Genomic DNA, 21477 nt, shown 5'->3' on the forward strand with positions numbered 1-21477 from the left:
CTATAACTGAAACTTTATTTTAATTTAGAAACTTCATTTAAAAGCTATTATGTGTCTTATGAAATCAGAAAGAAAAAACAACTTTAACCAAGGAAAATTGGGAAGGAAAGACTAAAGATAAATACTGAAATTAAAAAAGAAATAGAAAAACAGGAGAAAGAATTTTAGTATTCCAAATTCAGGAAGGCAGTAAGAATGTAGTACAGGAGATATGTCTAGTATTTGTCCAGTAGCTAGTATAGTATGGAATAGAATAGTATAGTATAGTGCAGTACAGTATAGTATAGTATATGTATGGGAATAATTTAGTACAGGTATAATATAGGGGTTCAGTTTGTCTGAAGAGTCCTGTTCCTGAGTGAGTTCTCAATGATATAAGTATGGACCAACACTGCCCAGTCTATATTAGACTTTGATGGAAATGTTTTATAATCTGTGTTGTCCAATAGAATAGCTACTAGGCACATGTGAGTATTGAGTCTAAAATGTGTCTGGTGTGATTGAGTAACTGAATGTCTGGTTATACTTAATTTTAGTTAATTTAAATTTAAATGTGAGCAGGCAATGTGGCTACCACATTGGATAGCACCATCCATCTCTTGAAATGGCTGGGTCTTTCCTCTTAGGTGAGGTCCAAACTGGCTCTCCTGAACACAGTGGACCTCCAGAAAGGCACAGCAGACCTTGCATGACTTGCCCACTGCGCCCCTCAGCAGTGTATTTCAGTAAATCCACCTGTTCTTCTCCCCACGCTGTCTGGTGAATCCTCTCACCTGCCACACCTCTGGCCTACACCCCATTCTTCCATGCAACATAAAAATAAAATGAAGGCCCCCTTTTAGGCTCGTCTCAATTAGCCAAAGCACAGTGTTCAGTTCTGTGGCCTACACACTGCACTGGTGCCTGTGGGCACTGAAAAACTGCAGGGCTCTAGCCCAGGGATGATGTCTATGGATAGGCTTCCTTTTTTTTTTTTTTTTAAAGATGTATTTATTTATTTATTTATACAAGCACTGGGTACAGTCAGAAGCGCAGGAGGGTGAGAGAATTCACCAGAGCCAGAGCGGGGAACAGAACAGGCAGACTGACGAAATACACTGCTGAGGGGAGCAGCGGGCGCGGCAGAAGAAATCTATCGCGCCATGTGGGACCCTCACCGGTGGCCGGGGATCAAACCGGTGCTACAGAGGCTTCGGGCAGCTTTGCAGCCCAGTGCTCAACCGCTGCGCCACTGGGGGGAGGCCCTGACAGGCTTCTAGATGAGGAAAGCGGGAGGGAGGAAGAGTGTGGCTGGGAGGGGACTAGGACCTTCGCTCCGGCCCATCTACAGTTGCCTCTGCAGAGCAGGCTGCTGTCCACCCAGCTGGGTGTCAATCCTCAGCTTTCCTGGGCATCTGTGCCCAGCCCTGGGGCTTGATCTTACATTGATCTTGTCCTTTGGGACCTGTTTTCTTCAACCTGCAAAGAATTGTGAATTACCTCTTCCCAGGCCTTAAGAGTTTTGTCCTCACTGGGAAAACTATTGCCTTTACTTACTGGAGTTGAACAGGATGAGGAATGGGGATGGCATGCAGGTGAAGGTTGATGAGGGCTTCTCTTTGGGTCTATTTTCTCTCTGAACATGTTTGTTCATAATTTTGAACAAATTGGTGAAGTTGCTAAGTGTTGCTGATTCTTAATTTCTTTACCTGTAAAATGGGGGTGGTAATATCTGGCTTCATTACTTCTAGAGTTGTAAGGACAAGCTTCACATTCTTTCCTTGAACAAGTATTGGTAAAAAGTATTACCAGAGTTCTTCAGTGAGAGGTTGCACTAGATGCAAAGCAATCAGTAACCTCAGGGCACTTGCACTCGAAGGAAGACTTCCTGGAAGGGGCGATGCTTGAGTTAGGAGTCATTTGTATAGAAAAGGGGAATCAGAATGGTTCAGGCTGAGGAAGAAGCATGTGAAAAGTGCAGAAGCATCATCCAGTAAGTTGTGGGTGGCAGGGATGAGCAGCAGAGGTGTTGGTGAGGTTGGATTGGGAGTGAGATTTGCCAGGAAAACTTGTGTTAAATGGAGAGTGTGAACTTCATTTTAGCTTAGTACTGGAGTAGGCAATGATAGGGGATAGGATCAGGAGTGGCGACGTGATCAGGAGTGCCTTATAGAAAGATGCTCTGGCCAAAATGTGGAGAATGGGTTGGAGCAGGACAAGCAGGGAGACAAGTGAGGAGGCTGTTGACCAAATCAAGGGCGCTGGGGATGGAGAAAAAGAGGATTGTATGAGGTGTTAGGAGACAGATTGGACATAAAGGTTGTGCAGGAGGGAGGTTGTTCTGGATTGACTGGTGGAGTTACTCTTCACTGGTAAACACAAGTGGATTTAGAGGGGGCAATGCAGGAAAACACAATGGATTTCTTTATCTCTGGCTGAGTGTGAGTTGAAGAAGCATCCACATGGAGATGCTGGGACCATCCAAGTTGGGGAGTGTTGTCTGGTATTCAGCACAGGTGTCAGCAGTGACAGATTTGGGTGACATTAATTGGAGCTGGGGCCTTGGGTGTGACACCAGAGTGGTTCAGGGTGACTACAAAGGGGACCAGCGTAACTGAAGGGGAGGGAGAATAAGAGTCACCACCCAACAAGGCTGAAGGTCAGGCAACACGGTGTCCTCAGACAGCCCACTCCAGGCCTGGGTTGGCATGGACGGCAACCCCCAGGGGGGGAGAGAGGGGAGGAAGGGGATCAATGATGTCACCAGTACATCTTCCCACCTAAGGGCCACTCTCCATTCAAGCTTCCTGATGAGGGGCATTCTCTCAAGTAGCACCACGCTGCCCCTTTCTTATCCCCTCCTTGTTTCTTGACTTCAAAGCCCTTGTCACTCAGATGCCATCTTGTTCATTTGGGGATGTCCTTATTTATGGCCTGTCTGCCGTTCCCAGGGGGTAAGTGCCAGAAAGTAATAATTTTGTCCGTTTTGTTCACTTCCTTCTCTCCAGTACAGCCTTCATGAGGTCCTCAATGGTTACTTGTTGAATGAATGAATGGAACATTGTTGTTTTTCACAGGCCATCTGGGAAAGGGCTTTGGAAACCATCCCATCCTGTTCCCTGGCCCATCCTGTCCTCCTCCCGCTCAGGCGTGCCTCCTTCTCCAACAGCCTGTCGGCCACGGGGCCACACCCACCCAGCCTGTCTCTCCCACCAGCACCTGCTTTCCCAAGAGCTGGCTCCCTCATCCTATATTTGCAGTGAACCCGACAGCAGCCTCCCTGCCTTGACGCAGGTCACACAAACTTGGCCCCGCTCAGTCTGATCACCCTGCAGGGTCCCCAAAAGCAGACAATCCCTTGCCCCCCAGACAGCCCACCACTGCAGGAGGAACTTTTCTTCCCTCTCACAGTGAATGTGAAGTGCTTGGCAACTGTTTGCAGGATTATTCACCTGGGTTCTTACCCAAATTTTATGAGGTTCTTACCTGCATTGCAAGCAAAATTCTAAGCAATGATGTGCACATGTGAATTAGTGTGGGAAGAAACTCTGATAATTACAGTAATGTTATACAAAAGGCCCAGTACTGGTTACAAGAAGTTGCACTCCTCTGTTTGAAAGCAGATACCTACCTCTACCCGAAAGAGTCTACTTAAGAGTTTACATGTTCAATAGTAAATCTATCCTAATCTGGGATTTAGGGATTTCTGTATTTTGTTTATGGCCTGAAATTCTCTCTTTCTGTGACAAGACAAAAACAATATCTGCCTTTTCCTGAACACCTACTATGTGGTTACACTTTATCGCTACTTTCTGTTGTCTTATATAGTCCTAATAAGATCCTAATAGTATAATTGCTGTCCTCACACCTAACTGGAAATCTGAGATTAGTGATGGAGTCAGGTTTTGAAACCAGGTCTGCTTAGTGCCAACGTCTGATTTTTCTGCAAACATAACTGCTTCTCACCAAATAAGTGGTTCCTTTTCTAAATGGAGTTGACTTAGACAATGGCGATAGAGTGCCACAATCTGTTTGGTGGAAGGAGAAAGTGCAATGGGAAAAAAGTCATTCAAGGAGGGAGCCAGACAACCTGAGTCATGCAAGGAGGGAGAATGTTTCCGGAAGAAAAAGTAGGGTTCTTCAGTCGGCATTGAACTTGCTGCTAGGGAGAGAGCGTTAGAAGGTAAGGCCCTAGGGAGAGCGGAGCTGAGACTGCAAAGGGACAATTTGGAAGGAAGACTCCTTAAGATTTTACATTTGGGAAAAAGATCATCCTGGTGCAGGATGTAGAATGAATAAAAGGAAAACAAGGCCAAGAGAGGAGGCGAGTTGGAGAGCTATAAAGTAACAAGAAACTGGCCTCCCTGGTGGCACAGGGGTTAAGTCTCAGTGCTATCAAGCTATCACCAGTGATTGCATGTGAGTTCCATCCTTGGCCAGGGAGCTACCCACATGGTGCAGCAGACCTCTCCTGTCTCTCCCATCAGCAGAGTATTTCAGTACATCTGCCTGTTCTGCTTCCCACTCTGTCTCTGGTGAGTCCTCTCACCCCCTGCAGCTCTGGCCTATACCCTCATTCTTGTATGCCTAAATAAATAAAATACATTTTTAAAAAGAAAAAAAAGTAACAAGAAAGACAGATCACACTGGCTCCAGTGAAAGCTGTGATAATGACAGCAGAGTGGTGCGTTAGTGGGACAATGCTAACTGCTGTAACAAGCAAGCCCCAACATTTCAGTAGCTAGACTATAGAAGTTTGTTTCTAGTTTACGTAGTAGTCCAATGTGGCATCCCTGGTTGGCATGGGTTTTCCTCACTGTCACAGTTGGCTCGTGCTGCTATAACCCCACCCCGCAGCCTGGGCACCTTCAACAGCAGACATTTATTTCACACAGCTCTAGAAACCTGGAAGTTCAAGATTAAGGTGCCGGGCAATCTGGTGTCTGGTGAAGGCAGCTTCCTGGGTTGCCAATGGCCGCCTTCTCCTGTGTGTTCACATAGTTTCATGAGTGCGTGAGTGTCGAGAGGGGCAGGGAGCATTGTTCTTGCTCATCTCCTTATCAGGGTATAGTCCCATCACAAGGGTTCCCCCTTCAAGCCCTCATCAAAAACGAATCACTTCCCAAGACCCCACTCCCAATACCATCACATTGGAGGTTAAGGCTTCAACATGAGGGTTTTGAAGAGACAGAAAATTGGTCCATAATATTTACCTTGACTCTGCCAAGCTCTTGGCACTGGGTGGCTGTACATAGAGCTAAGAGCAAAGAGTGTAGTGAAGTAAAGACCCACTTTCTAAAAGGCTCAGCCCAGCTTTGGAGCAGGCCACGTCTGCTCCAGTAAGGGTGTCATGTGCTCACACCTAGAAACTACTCATGGACATGTGGATCTGGAGGAACAACTACTTCACTCCTCACTGTGGAGAGGAAACATGAATTTTGCTGAACACTGAGCTGCCTTGGCCCCACTAGGAATGGCTGTCCTTAAGGGTTATCAGTGAGGTACGAATTAAGGGCTTTGATGATTGATTGGGGGACATAGTGAAGCAGAGAGGGAGGGAGGATCAGAAATATCAGAACAAAACCAGACTGGCATCAGGGTCCCATTCACTAGTCCCCAGTACGTAGTTCACGCAGCCTCCTGGCCCCCCAATTCTCTTTTCCTAACCAGCTCACACTCAGCTGTACAGACTTCATTCTTTCCTTACATAGACCCTTTAGGAGAACATCTGAATCTCAGCTGCTGTAATGTGTTGTCCACTATATTGATGGTAACTAATAGTCAAAGCTCAATACGTAAAAGCCTCTTGTGGATCACCCCAATTAATGTTTAGGAGGGGTGGGCACTTTTAAAACCCCATTTGCTGTTGTGAAGATGGGAGTCTGGAGAAGGGAAGGAACTAGTCTAGTGTCAAAGAGCCTGCAAGACCCAGATGAGATGTGAACCTGGGGTGGGGGGGGTGCTGTTTCTAGAGACTGTGCTTGCAACCACACAGAGAATACTATGTTTAGGGAACCTTAGTTTGCCTAGCTGAAGATATTGAAACCTGGGCTCTAGAGATCTGAGCATCTAGAAGTCTCCAATTAGCAATGCTAGTTTGACATAATCAGTCCTTTCTTACCTCCCCCTCTCAACACTCCTGCCTCAGCTATTAGGGCATGTGGGATACCCTAATAGGTCACAGAGAAAGACAAGTGCCCTCTGTCAAGCCCACTCTTCTCCCTGTCTACCTTTGGGATGCCCTGTCTCAGGAAGGCCTTGCAGACTCTGAGACATGTAAACATGAGTCTGGGACCATGGTCGTTATTCTACCCTTGCTTCCTGCCTTCCTTTTCTTTCTCCTTAGACAATAAGAGAGTACTTTCAGGTATAAAACTGAAAGTATAAAGGTATAAAGTACTTTCAGGTGTATAGCTTTTAGGTGTGACCACATGACACCCTTACTGGAGCAGACGTGGCCTGCTCCAATGCTGGGCTGAGCCTTTTAGAAAGTGGGCCTTTACTTCGCCACACTAAATTTCAGTGATTAGGAACTTACTTATAATAGTCTTTGTCCTAGTCAGTTCTGGATCTAATCAAACAGTGTGTGGACTTAGAGGAAGGAAAGCCCTCTTTCTGCAGAATCCTCATGTGTGTAAGTATGGATTATATTTGACTGTAAGTAACAAACCCAGTATAATAGTGACTTAAGGTTGTGCTTATCTCCTGTAAGAGACGGGGTTAGACAGATGTCAGATGCTCAGATATCACCAGTGATGCTGAAATCTCTCTGTGACTGTTCTTGGCAATGGCTTCCATTCTCTTGGCTTGCTTTCTCTTCCATTTTCTTTTCCATCCCAAGAAAGATGGCAGTTGGAGCTCCAACCATTGGGTATGCAATTCAAAGAATAAAGGAAAAAGAAAAAGGAATTTCTGGCAGTTGGGGAAATTTCCTTAGCCCTAACCAATGATTTCATATTTTATTGGTGAATGCTTTCTAAAGGAGGCTGGGGAATTTCATATTTTATTTTAGCTGGACATATGGTTGCTTTTAATAAGATAGAGATTTTTGTTACTAAGGAAGATGGAGAAAAGGATATTGGGTAGGCAAATAGTAGTTTTTGATGTTTATCCCAGAATACCAGATTTCTGGCTTGGGCAATTAGTTGAGTGATGGTGAATAGGAATGTCATTCTCTGAGACTATGATATAGAAGGAAGAGAATAAAATACATTTTGGAACAGGTTAAGTTGTTGGAGGTATTATGGTGAAGGTTTGTGGTAGGCAGAATAATGCATGCTTTCCCAAAAGATGCCTGCATCTAAATCCTTGAATTTTGTGGATAGGTTACCTTACACGGCAAATAGGAATTTGCAGGTGTCATTAAGTTAGAGTCAATTCTGTCCCCTCACCAATTTATTAAGGCCCTGATGCCTGCTATCTCAGAATGTGATTGTATTGGAGACAGAATCTTTAAAGAGGTAATTAAGTTAAAAATGAGGTCATTAGGATACACCCTAATTCACTAATGGCTGGTGTCTAAGTAGGGGGCACATGCAGAGGGAAGACCATGTGAAGACACAGCGAGAGGGCGGCCAGCTGCAAGCTACAGAGTGAGGGCTCAGAAGAGACCAACCCTGCCAAGAGCGTTATCTTAATTTCTAGCTTCCAGAACTGCTTCCAGAATTGCAAGAAAATAAATTGCTATTGTTTAAGTGGCACAGTCTGGGATATTCTCCATGGTAGTCCTAGCAGATGACTGCACAGATCATGAATGGCAGTTAACTAGGATTTTCCAGGTGGACCCAATGCAATGACCACGGTTCTAGTACGTGGAAGAAGCAGCAGAAGTGGGGGCCTCTCTGGTGGCGCAAGCTGTTAAGTCTCAGCACTATGAAGCTATCAGCAGCCATTGCAGCATGAGTTTGATCCCTGGCCAGGGAGCTAACCCACATGGTGTGGCAGACCTCTCCTGTCTCATCCGCTGCTCCCCTCAGCAGTGCTTTCGGTCTGTCTGCCTGTTCTGCTCCCCACACTGTCTCTGGTGAATCCTCCCACCCTCCCACGCCTCTGGTCTGTACCCCAGCTCTTGTATAAATAAAATAAATCTTTAAAAAAAATAGAACACCTTTACAACTCTGGTGGAAAGGTTTCAGGGGCAGCAGTGAAGAACAAGACCTCGAGATACAGTGGTGAACATGGTCAGGGCGGCAGGTAGCTGTGTATGTGCTAGCCTCCCACCACCCATGGGTAAGTCGGTGCCCTCGGGTCCTTGCTCTTATCCTCTGGCCTCAGGCCTCTCCCTGTCACCCCTGATGTAAAAACCTGGCCAAGTCCTATTCCAGAAGCCTGGAAAGGCCAGGAGGGGCCAGAGTGACTTGAGAACCCATCCTCTGGCCTGCCATGGTACTCCTGTGTCCCTCATTCTATATCATCATTGTTCATTTCTTTTGGGACCAGTTCTGAGGGCTTCCTGAGGCCAGAGCACATGTCCTCCCTGAACCCCCAGTTCTGCTTTCTGGCACACAGTTGATGCTCAGGGATTAAAGTGCCAGACTAACAGCTACTCCTGAGGGATGAGTCTAGAGACTGTATTTGAAAAAGGGATCAGAGAAATTAATGTCTAGGGGCCTGGTGAGTGAATTAGACACCTGCCACTGTGATGGGCATGTGCTTCTTCGTCTTTCAGTTCTGCTTCTATGCAGCCCATAGGAAACAGCCTTTATTTACATCCACATCTCTTTATTGATCCAAGATGAGCCCAACTTGATCCATGTAATTACCAGAGAGGCTGTTGGCAGCTGCTTTTTCCTATTCTTTTCAGCTGCTTTGGTGGTTTTGCCAGAGCCTATTTTGCAAAAGGAGACAGTTGTCTTTGGGTGGGGGATGGGGAGGTGACCCTTGCTGGTCCCTTTGGAGTGGATGACCTAGACTGGGAGAAGGTCTGGACCACTCCTTCCCACACCTACAGTCCATAGGATGAGTGTGCTTGGGCCCTTGGGTTTAGCAGAGCCCTGATTGGAGACCCAAGGAACTGAGTGTACAGAATTGGGGTCTGGCTCTGCCAGTGTAGCTCCTGGAGCTGTGTGCAGTTTGCATAGACAGAAACCTCATGTGGCAACCTGCTTCCTGGGGATGCTGAGGACACAGAGTGGGCAGGAGGAAGGCCAGGGTGGGTGATAACCAGGCTTAGCAGGGTTAAGGAGAGACTAGACTCTGGGCTGTCAGTGACTCTCCTTTAACCTTCAAAGAGGCAAAGAGGGTCTTTGGAGTATGGAGGCACAGGGCAGTGACCCACAGCTCTTCTCCCTGCAGAAACTTGGAGTTCAGCAGCTTGCCTCCCTGGAGAAGTGATATGGGTCTTGACTGCTTCTTTGGTTCTTAGCTCTCCTGGGGAGGTGATGCTGAACTTCTGAAGGGGTTATGGACTTGGCCAACAATGTGATGTGAAGTTATAAGAGCATCAGCTCATTCCAAATCCTCCCGCTGATCAGCCTGTGGGATGCAGACTGGGGTTCACCAGGCCATCCACTCTGACAGTGTCATGTTTGCCGGTGGTTAGAAGCCCCTGCATCCATGCTACTGACCACTCACATATCATAAAATTAGAAGCTCTGGGAATGAGAACACAATCTTTGGAGGCAGCTTTGGATTTATATCTGACCTGTTGCTTATGGGGTGAGACCTGATGCAGGTTACCTACTTTTATGAGTCCCTTCTTTGTAAAACATGCTACCAGTGATTAGATGGGGTTGGGCGGGGGTCAGATGGAAACCGTGCATGGCCCCTGGCCCAAGGGAGGGGCTTAAAATGCCACTTTCTCTCTTGGCTGGTGGTTCCTCTTGTCCTCTCCTCCTGGCTTCTGGTTTCTTTCCTGGCTGGTATTCGGGGCTCCTTCTCAGTCTGTCCTCTCTGCCTATATACTGACCCCAGCTCCACTCTGCCAGTGTAGCTCCTGGAGCTACACTGCCTTTCCTGCCCTGCAGCCCCCCATCCACCATGCAACCCTGGTGCCTGCCCTCTGCCCCCCAGAGCTGAATGGGGTTGGGGTCATGGGTGTGTCCTCTGACGCCTCCCTGATTTCATCTTGGCTTGGTGTTCCGTCCTTGGTGTCCCTGTGCCTCACTTACCTCCCCTGTAAAGTGGGGATGATGATAACAATAGAGCCTCAGAATAGGATTCAGGAGAGGATTAAGTGAGTTAATGCAATTGCTTTGATCACTCCTGGACAGGAAGTTAGGACCCAAGAAATGTTTGTGATTTTCAGCTCAGTGCCTTCCTCTGCTCCTCAGACACCATTCTAGAATGCCTCCATGTCAACTGATGCTGATCCTCTATCTTCCCACCCCCACCCCTCATTCCCCAACCCCAGAAGCCTCACCAGTACGTGCTCAGTTCTCTTACACACATTTAATATCAGACATATTTGGGGGTCCAGGTTTTAGATTTCCAGAGACTAGAGATGGTGATGGAGTGATGCGGGGGAGGGCATGGGGCGACATGTCTCTGGCAATGCTGCAGGTGAAAGAGCGATAAAACACTGCTTCCTTGGGGAGACCCAGCACCATCCTCTTTTCCTCTAAGGACAGAACAAGCAGAATGTCACAGACACTGTGGTTCTGGGGGAGGAGCCAAGCAGATGAGAGTTAGGATCTGAGACCCCGAGAAGCAGAGGAGGCTGGACCAGGCAGAAGGAGGAAGGGCTTAGAGGGAGAGTGAGACCATGGAGGTGCCAGGGTGGACTGCCATCCTTTCTTATGCTCACCCTGTTGGTTCATGTGGTCATTGACAGGCTGACTCTATGATAGCTGCCTGCCTTACCTAGATCATGAATCATTTTGGAAGGTTCTTTCTCCTTATCTTTTTTTGGGGGGGGAGGGGAGGCCCAACATTGGACTTGGATGGAAAAAGGAGAGAGTCAGGAGTTTCTTCTTTGTCTACCACGCCAGCATCCCAGAGTAGGGTCCCCTGTGAGGGGGAATCACTCAGGAAACTCACACTGGGGGAAGGGTGGGTGGTAGTGGGGTGGGGGGTTAGAGGAATGCCTTAATGTATACAATCTTGGAATTCCTAATGGAACAGAATGGAAACACAGTAGATTCTGTTCATTGAATACAATTCAACATTACATCAATTTCTTTAGGTCTCATTCAATACAAGTCTACCCAACAGAGTAGCTCTGAGCAGGATAATGCAATCCTGATAACTAAACAAGTGGATAATGGTCCTTCCATGGGTGTGAAGGAATCATGGTGGTGATGTCTTTTCCAGAAATGTGGCATCTGCCTTGGACTGCACCCCCGGGTCAGGCATGGCTATACCTTTTTGCCTTTCATGTGACAAAAGTGTCATGATGTCTTCACTCAACTTGACATTTGTGTGACAATCCTATGGGGATCCAGTGGGGATAAGTCACGCTTAGGGAATCTCCTCATTTTTCTTGCTGAGAAACTTGCTGGAGCTGCAGGGAATGTGGCCCAATCCTGCTGGGGTCCTGGGTCCAGAGCAGGGACAGCTTCTAGCATCATGATTATCCAAAGACTTTGATCTGCTGAGACCTGCATGGAAGCAGCATCCACCTGGGCCTCGCCCCTCCCCTGTGGTCAGACCCTAAGCTTCTGGTCAGGTGAAGTAGGACCTGGTACATGTGGGTTTCCAGTGAGCTAGCTGGAAATCCACCCTGTTTGCTCTCATGTCAAGAAGCATTAAAGAGTGTGACAGTGATATTATAGGGTCAGTATTGAATCTGTGTTCATGTCAGAAAAATGGAAAGTGATTGGCAAGTCCTGGAGCTTGAGGTGCTAGAACTTGCGTCACCCACAAGATTGGTCCTGACCACTCAGGTGCGGGAGACCGAGAGCTAGAGGATTCACTGAATGAGAGACATGGTCATGCAGGTGACTGTCACAGGCTCCCAAACTCTGGCTCCTTAAATGGCTGAGGCAGGGAGTGTCCAAATGACACAGGTTCCTGCCTCCATAGAATTCCCCATGATGCAGAGGGAGCAGGGTGAGGTTCTGCCTCTGCCTCTGGAGGCCTGTTAGAGAGAGGTTGCTGTGACAGAGTGAAGGCAATCAGCTCGAACCAATGCAGGACGCTCTCCTTCCATGCCGGAAAGCGCAGCTCTAACTCTCACAGGCACTTTTTCACCTGAGGGCCTCCAGTTGCTACCTGGTTTTGGGAGCACTTAACTCACGGTGCTCTCAGCCTGGTGAGCCCGCTAGAAACTGTCTGCCAGTCGGCCCCGGGAGACTCTCAGTGTGCCCGTGGAAAAGCTGCACTAAGGCACTTGGGGAAGCAGGTGCAAACAGGACAAGAGCAGGTGAAGGAAGGGTTGGCAGGTTAAGGAGATGGCCATGCAGTGTCCTGATTTTATTGTGCTCCCCTCCCCCACTTTTGCACAGACAGTTCCTGCTGCCTGAAGAGCTTTTCCTTCCCTTTCATAACTAGCTCTAATCTTTGCTTTTTTTCTGAGTTTAGATGGTGTGGACAGGAACCTCTCTGTCCTCTTCCAAGTTTGGGTTAGATGCTGCCCTCATGCTCTCCACTCACCCACACTCCCCCATTAGATGCTCAGTGCAGGGCCTCCCACCCCCCACCCCTTACTGGCTTGACTGTCTCTTAGGTTGGGGCCCTGTCTGTCGGACTCCCACAGCTGGGCACTCAGTGTATGTTTCCTTGTTTGTGGGGCGGGAGAGCAGAAGCTGGGATTTTCTAAAGCCAAATCCATTTTTGGAAACCTACAGTCCATTCAAATATAGAATTTGTTCTTTTTGGTTTTGATTTCTCCATGGAAGCGAAGGAGAGAGCAATTTTACAGATTTCCTCTGCAGTTCCACATCTTGACTATGGAGTGAGGCAGGGGGAGGGGGAAGGGGGAAATTAAAGCATCCTGTCCTGCCCTTGACTAGTTGGCAATTCAGAGGTGGAGTAGTCAAGGAGAGTTAGGTCAAAGCAGGGTGGGGGGGGGGGTGGTGCTGTGATACCTCCTAACCCATCCCACTGCTTCTTATGGAAATACTTGAGCTTCTTTGGCTAGCAGACTCCCAGAGTCTTGTCTTGTCAGCATGCCCTCTGGGAAGTATTTTTCCAGCTGCACTTTCCCGTTCTTTCTGTGGAATGTATGATACTTGTGACTGTCTGGTCTCTTGAAATGCAAGTCAATGCCTTGCCAGGGAGCTGGGGCTGGCAAACTCAGTGGGTCAGCACTCAGCCTTCCCTCCCCTCAGGAAGGAACTTACTGGTCAGTGCAGGTTCTAGAAGGATGCAAATGTGGACTCCAGGCACTCAGATATGTAAACAGAGTTCTCCCTGGGGCATAGCCTACCCAAGGGATTTCCCAACATGCATAGAACTTGGCAGAGTTAGATAAATGACACTTGGATGCACAAGCAGGGAATGAGAGTCATAGAAGGGGAGGGCTGCAGCCAGGGTGGGAGGGGAGCATCAGCAATAAAAGATATATCCAGCAAGTCCCCAGCTATTGGGTAGAGGCCTGAGCTTTCCCACCGGCCAGGAAGAGACTTTGCCAGGATCAGTTTTATGGCAAACCACACAACCCAGGAGATGTGGATGTTAGAAGTTGGCCATCAATCTCAATCTCCTGGTAGGGTGATGGGGAGGACAGAAGGTGACACCGCCATCAGCAATTGAGGAAGAAGGACTTGACACTCTGGAATAAACTTGACTTCTGTTTCTGCTTGTGCTTCTTTCTGATGATGGGCACCCACACCAGCCCGCACACCAGCATCATGAGTCCCAGAGACAGGAAGGCAGGCCCTATCATCTTAAGAACCTTTCTGCTGTTGTCACCCAGAACCAGGGCGTAGGCCAGGCAGGTGAGAACCACCCCAAAGAGGAGGATGGCCCCACCTACTGACATGATGACTACTGGCTTGCGGTAGATTTCCCAGTTACTCCTGGGGGTGGTGGTCCAGACAGACTCGCTTCTGGAGCTGATGCACAGGGAGCTGGCGGTCTGGCTGGGCAGAAGGTCCTTGGATTCTGGAGACTTTTCATCAACCTCCAGGGCCTTGGGGAGAGCCTCCATGGTTACAGTGCCTCAGGACCAGGCACCTGGCACCTGCAACAGTGAGAAGCAAGGATGAAGCCAAAGGAATCTGCACTCCTTCCTGATTCCAGCATCCACCTCCAGACTGGCTCTCAGTGGAGGGTCACACAGAAGCCAAAGGAAAATCAGATGAAATCTACATAAGAAAGAAACCATACAAGCTGGGGTGGTGTTTCCTTATGAGAAATAAATATAGCGTTCGAATCGACTGCTTTTTGTACTTAAAAATGGAACAGTGGTTTGTTTTTTAGAACAGTTTGTTCAAACATTTATTGAATGGCATCTTATTTTCAGACTTCAGATACAACTTTCTAGCTGTGTGACCTTGAGTGAGACACTTAACTTCTCTGTACTTGAGTTTCTTTATCTATAAAACAAGAACTACTCATGTCATAGGGTTGTCAAAAGGCTTCAATGCAATGCCCTGGAACAGTGTGTAGTATATTGTAAATACTCCATAAATGGTACTATTTGCCTATATGAATAGCATAATATATGTAAATTTGTGTGTGTCTATGCAGGTGTGTATGACTGCTATGTGCCAGGCATTGCTCTAAGAACTTCCTTCATCAAATGAAAGTTTCACAATGACTCCGTAATTAAACATTAGCCCTGTTTTACTGGTGAGAAAGTTAAAACTCAGAGAGGTGAAGAACCTTATCACAACGTAAGAAACTGTCTGAAGCTGAGTTTGAACCCTGTCTACTCTTGCTTTTATATCCCAGGCTGAAGAACATCTTTTAATGCAGCCTGGGATTTTATGGGCTTGTCAACACAAGACAATGAAGGCTCAGCTTCAGTGTGGACTTCCAATCCCTAACTGCCCCCATCCCGGGAATGACAGATCCCCACCGTCTGTACCTTAGGAACGCCCAGCATCCACCCCAACTGTTCTTGTCTAGAACATGCCTGTGTACATCATGGTCCCTGGATCTCTAGTAACACTTGGTGTCCCCCGATCCCCCAACACACACACACACTCAGGGGTAGATGGTCACCTCTCAGCAATTTCAGAGCTTCTGAAAGGCATCAATGGTCGAAACTTTTCCACTGGAGCCGTGCTGGCTCAAATTCCTTTCATGCCAAAATTGGAATTGCAGGTTTGAGTGCAGTGCCTCTGTTCTTTCTCCCTCTGGGGATTAGCTGCTTTTGCCCCTGCCCCCCAGTGCCTCCCCTTCCTCAGGAGTCCTGGTTCTTCCTCTTCTGTGTCTCCTTCCTGGCTCTCTCAGTCCCCACTCAACTCAGCATTACTAATAGCCATTTTTGTGAGTGGGATGGAGAGGATTCTTCCCACACTTATTGGAAAGGTGGGCTGTTCACCCCAATTATAGTGGGTTCCCCTTTTCTACCCCAAATTGGGTTAGGGTTAGCCCCCAATATGGTGCATTTTTGGAAACCATGTTACCAACCCCTGGGTTAAAGACAATTTGGGACAAAGGATGAAGGAGATGGTTTGTGAACTGGTGGCTCCTAAGACCTAATGTTTTGGAACCTTCTGCATCTTTGTCAGTCACTTTCACACACAGGTGGGTCCTTTAGCACATATTTCCTTCATCATTTCCTGAAATGTTCATTTCAAACCAAATTCCCTCAATCCCACCCTACTTCCACCCTCCCAGCCACCCAGGCCTGTCCACTGGCCTGGCGTTCCCACCTTCCTGAGCAAAATGTTCCTGGTTTCTAGACCAGCTCTTTACAGAGTCATCCCCCTTGGCAGGGAGGACAATAGAGTTCAAGAGTTGCCATGCCTTCCAAAGGTAGATCTTTGCATTCACATCCACTCATCTAGAGAGAGAATATTGGATCTCTGCTCCCAAAGGCTAAAAAATATGATGGATGTATCTTTGTAAGCATGCACACAGGTGCTCATTTCCTTTCGATCTTGTGGTATATTTGCATAAGATAAGTTGTCATTTTTAAAGTGACCTGTGCCCCTGGGACTGGGGTAGAGAAACCATGTTACCAACCCCTGGTTTCACATTATGAAATCCGAGTCCAGAAGTTAGTGTTGGTCACTGCACATTTCACACGTCTGTCTGACATTATCAGTGGGATGTTCTCTCTGGGCAGCCATTGTCACCCCCAGGCAGTGGGTCCCAGGCCAGAAGTGCTTGCTGCCTTTAGATGCTGGAGAAGTACAACACAGGGATCCCCAGTTGTGCCAGAGGAGAGCTGCACTCTGGCACATGAGTGCCATGAGCAGGAAGTGTGCAGCTGGAGCAGGGCCAGGCCAGGAGGATGATTCCTGGACACCAGAAGAGGGAGGCAGGACAAACAGGCCTCCCAGAAGTGTCTTACACATGTCTTACACACATGCACTTTGGCCCTGTGAGGAGCTCATTAGTTCATTCTCATTTAACAAGTGTAGAGACTGAGGGAGATCCCTGCTGCTTCTGGGTTCTGGGCAAGGTCTTTGGGCTGGAAGCAAATTGCAAAAGACCATGGCAGTTCCTGAGGCATTCCCAAGGATGCTTCAACTATGAGAATCTCTTGAGTTTTTCACTTTGAGGGTTTCATCCTGCCATAAAGCAACCTTTCACTCAATATGGAATGATACAGATAACTAGTAGTGTAGTGATTCACTACGTATTAGAGAAATAAGAACACTGGTGTAAGTTTTTCATAATGGTATGTATTTTTTATTTCAAGGACTATTTTTACTCTGAGGTTATGTCCTTCTTTTTCGGACATTGAAATATTCTTGATTTTATGAAATGATTGTGGTAGAAGATGATCATTGGTATTGTTGCTATTTGCACTTGCAGAAATAAAAAAATGATCATTCAATGCAGATATCTGTCTACCTACCTACCTACCTTTATCTGTCTATCTATCTAGCTAGCTAGCTAGTGAGCTATCGATCTATCTTCCTTTCTCTCTATTGGTTAGTCAACCCATCAATCATCATCATCATCTACCTAGCTTGTAATAACCCATGGTATAAATCCCAAAGAATGGTAACAACTTCTTTAGCTCACTTTCTCAGGTGGGTTAGGTCCTTGGAAGAGACAATGGTCAGGCAGGGCTTTCTTTTCTAGCAGTGACTGAAGGGGAATCAGTTCCCTCCTGAGCAAGGTGAACACTGTCTCTTTCTCTCTGCAGGCAGGAAGTTGGCACAGCTACAAACAGAGGAGGCAGGCAGGGCTGGGTGGTGGAATGAAGATTGTGCTGGGAGGAAGCATGCTTTCACAGCTTCAGCAAGCCAGGAAGCTTACTTGCAGTGAGTGGGCACTGGAAGGTTCAGGTTTTTGACATCAGGGGATTGTTGTGTGAAAGCAGTTTGCCTCATATAAACTTCAGGAGCCTGGGCAGATAACTTAACTCCCATGCGACTTACTAGTCCCTCATATAAAATAGAAATAATAGAGTGTCTACTTCATAGGGGTGTGGTGGCTGTCAGATTTCATAAAATACTGTTACATTGTGTGACACATTATAGATGCTCAAAAAGAAATGGCCTCAGTTGTCATTATAATTATTTTTTTCTCAGCCCCTGCTTTGTCATTTATAAGGTGATGTTGGGGCTACTGTCTAAAGCTATTTTATTTTTTTATTTTTATATTCCCCATACAATTGCACCTCCTTATTTTCACCCCAACCCCTCCTTTCCCCGTCCCCCCCCCCCATAATGTGTCTTTGGTTCATAGTTGTTTGTTGATTTTGATTTTTTCTTTCTTTTAATTATTCTTTTTCCTGGTCCCTTTTTTAGGTTTTCTAGATTCCTGCTATGAGTGAGGCCATCCGGTATTTTTCTTTTCCTTTCTGGCTTATTTCACTGAGCATGATCCCTTCCAGCTCGATCCATGTCGCTGCAAACAGCATGTGTTTATCTTTTTTGATTGCTGAGTAATATGTACCACATCTTCTTGATCCAGTCATCTATTTTTGGGCATTTGGGTTGTTTCCAAAGCTTAGCTATTATAAATAGTGCTGCTATAAACATAGGGGTACAGGTGCTCTTTGGAATTAATGTTTCAGTGTCCTTTGGGTAAATACCTAGGAGTGGAATTGCTGGATCATATGGAAGCTCTATATTTAGTAGGTTGAGGAAGCTCCACACAGCTTTCCACAGTGGTTGGACCAGTTTGCACTCCCACCAGCTGTGCAGAAGAGTTCCTTTTTCTCCACATCCTCGCCAACATTTGTTGTTGCTAGTTTATATTGTTGAAATTCATATGGAGCCACCAAAAACCCCAAATAGCCAAAACTCTCCTGAAAAAAAAGAAGGGAATGGAGGCATCACTCTCCCAGATTTCAAACTATACTACAAAGCCATAATCATCAAAACTGCTTGGTATTGGAACCAGAACAGACACATGGACCAATGGAACCAAATAGAAAACCCAGAAATAAACCCACAGATTTATGGTCAACTAATATTTGACAAAGGAGCAAAGAATATGCACTGGAGCAAAGAAAGTTTGTTCAATAAATGGTGCTGGGAACACTGGGTCACTACATACAAAAGAATGAAGCTTGACTACTACCTCACACCATGCACAAAAACCAACTCAAAAATGGATTAAAGAACTAGACATAAGACCTGAAACCATAAAATATATAGAAGGAAATATAGGTAAAACACTACATTACATGCACCTCAAAGACGTCTTTACAGACACATCACCCAAACCAGTGATAGTGAAGGCAAAGATAAACAGCTGGGACTACATCAAATTAAAGAGCTTCTGCACAGCAACAGAGACAATAACCAAAACAAAGAGAAACCCCACCAACTGGGAGAACATTTTTGCACACAACACTAATGATAAAGGACTGATCACAAAAATCTACAAAGAGCTGATGAGACTCAACAAAAACAAAGAAAATAATCCAGTCAAAAAATGGGCATGAGAGCTAAAAAGAAACTTCTCTGAAGAGGAAATGCAAATGGCCAACAGGCATATGAAAAAATGTTCAACATCACTTGTAATCAGGGAAATGCAAATCAAAACTACAATGAGATACCATCTCACACCAGTGAGAATGGCACTTATCTAAAGCTATTTTAGATCTATCTATAGGTGGTGAATCTAACTTGAATTCTGAGAATTAAGATTTCCTGAAAATCAGGCCTCCCCTGGTGGCACAGCGGTTGAGCGCTGGGCTGCTTGTATAAATAAATAAATAAACAAACAAATAAACAAACAAATACATCTTTAAAAAAAAAAATTTCCTGAAAATCACCAATTGCGGGGACAGTTTGAATTTTAGAACATTTAGTCCTAATAGATTCTCTCCTTTTTTCTTATACCAGGCTTTCTCAGCAGTGGCACAATGGACATTTGGGCTCTGATGACCCTTAGTCATATGAGCTGTCCTATGCACTGTAGGGGATGCCACTAAAAGCCATTAGCACACCCCTTTCCAGTCATGGCAATAGAAAATGTCTCCAGACTTTGCCAAATGGGGTCACTGGGGGAGCGAAATCACTCTGGTGGAGAATCGCTGCTCTTTGTAGGCCTTCCCCTCCCAGGAAGCTTGCAAACTGCCTCAGGGCCCTTCAGAGTTCCTCATCCTCCAACTCTCTTGAAGCTCACTGGCTCCCTGACTGGTCATGTGACTAGTCCCTAGTCATGTGCCACAGCTCTGTGGGGACCAGGGACACTTGGGGAGATGTTCTGCAAGGCATGGCTTATAGGCTTGGCTTAGTACCTAGGAGTTTGGCTTGTGTGTCTCAGATGGTCCCTCTTTCCTTGCAGTAGGGTGAATTATCCACTCAGAACCTTAGAATGGGGCCTTATTTGGAAAAGGGTCTTTGTAGAGATCTCCAGATGAGATCATCCTGTGATAGGCTGGGCCCCAAACCCGGTCACTAGTGTCCTTATAAGAGAAAGGAGAGAGACATTTGACACACGGAGAGGAGGGCCTTGTGAAGATGGAGATGGAGGCTGAGTGGCGTCTCCGCAGCTGAGGAGCACCTAGGGTTACTGGCAGCACCAACATTGAGGAGAAAGGTTTCTCCTCACAGTCTCCTGAAGGAGCCAACTGCTGCCTCTGTGATTTTGGACATCTGGCCTCCCAAACTATGAGAGAACAGACTCCTGTTATTTTAAGTGAGTAAGTTTGTGGTCATTCCTTTAAGAGCCCTAAATAAATGATATCCACACCTTCCTTTAAGGTCCCTTACACTCGGAGGTGGGTAAGGACAGAGGCCCCCAGAGGCTGGAGGAGAGAGCCTGTGGAGGAGAGAGCCAGAGACACAGGAGACACGGAGCCTCCTGGACTGACCACAGATTTGAATGTTGCCTCAGCTTCAGGGCAGCTTTGAGAAGGGAGGCCAGGTTTGGAGTATCAGGAGGAGTCAGTGGGGGAGACTTACTATAGCACACAGTTGGGGAGTACAGGCTGCAGGCTGATGTCATGAAGGGGTGTTGGTCTGGGTCCCCGGGAGAAGGAAAAAAGCTCTCCTCTGAGCATGGACAGGCATGAATCTCCAAACAGGACGCTGACCAAGAGAAGCCAGACTTATTTCCATTGATGGAAAATTCCATTTACATGAAAGGAAATTTCATTTGCCTAACATTCAAAAACGTGTAAGATCATCTAGCTTTGAGAGACTAGGTCATCTGATAGTGCTAGGGGTGTGGATAGCGCCCAGAAGGGGGCTGCCTTGGACTTCTGGGGTGCTGGTGATGTTCTGACTCCTGATCTGGCTGCAGCTGGCACGTGGGCGTGCACTGTTGAGCAGTATACTTAGGATATCACTGTTTTGTGTGTATGTTAAAGGTCAGTAAAATGTTTAAACAAAGATAATTAAAAGCTATAACTGGAGGCAATATGTTCTTCTCTTTGGATTCTGAGTCAAAGCAATTGTACAAAGACCTACAGGGATCATTTTAGGAACAATTGAATACAGACTGGGTATTAGCTGACATGAAGGATTTAAAATTTGTATCTGGTATGACAGTGCTATTGTGGACATATGCATCACGACATTTCATTCCAAAATGTGGTTTCAAGATACATCTCCAAATCTATAAAGGAGTTTTCTTATTTGTTCTTCCTACATTTAGGAGGGAAGGAGAGCTTTTAGTTTGCTAAGTCCAGACACGTCCCTGGTCACCTCAGGAGCAATAATTCACTTATTTTACTTTCAATCTCAGACACTCAGGAGTCTACCAGAGGGAAACGTATTTGATCCTTATGATCTTGGTTTCTCACTGTTCCTCACCAGCTTGCACATTCCACACACACCCCCACACCACATGTTGGGGGATGAAATGAGAGCATGTGAAAAAGTGGAAATTCCCTGCCAGTTTTCTCCCCTCATGTGAGACGTCTCTTCACCTCGTTTGTGGGAGATTTCACTGAGTGAGAGGATGCGCACGGTGAGTGAGGAGCACATTGGCCGCTAGCCCCTCTGGGAAGAGGGACGTTGTTTCCATTATGTCTGTGACTCCATGTCCCTCAGAGGGCACATCGGACTTGCTGAGAAAGCATTTGTT

At 46.6% G+C, this 21477-nt stretch overlaps 1 protein-coding gene across 1 annotated transcript; it reads right to left on the reverse strand.

The window, feature by feature from the left end:
• Nucleotides 1-13600: 13600 nt before the first annotated feature.
• On the reverse strand, nt 13601-14008 carry PIRT (phosphoinositide interacting regulator of transient receptor potential channels; the record flags this gene model as incomplete). Its single annotated transcript, XM_084239078.1, has 1 exon — nt 13601-14008. One exon carries the CDS (start codon nt 14006-14008, stop codon nt 13601-13603), a length of 408 nt encoding a protein of 135 aa, XP_084095204.1.
• Nucleotides 14009-21477: the final 7469 nt, after the last annotated feature.

The sequence above is a fragment of the Talpa europaea genome (assembly GCF_964194135.1).
Source record: "Talpa europaea genome assembly, chromosome: 7".
Lineage (NCBI taxonomy): Eukaryota > Metazoa > Chordata > Mammalia > Eulipotyphla > Talpidae > Talpa > Talpa europaea.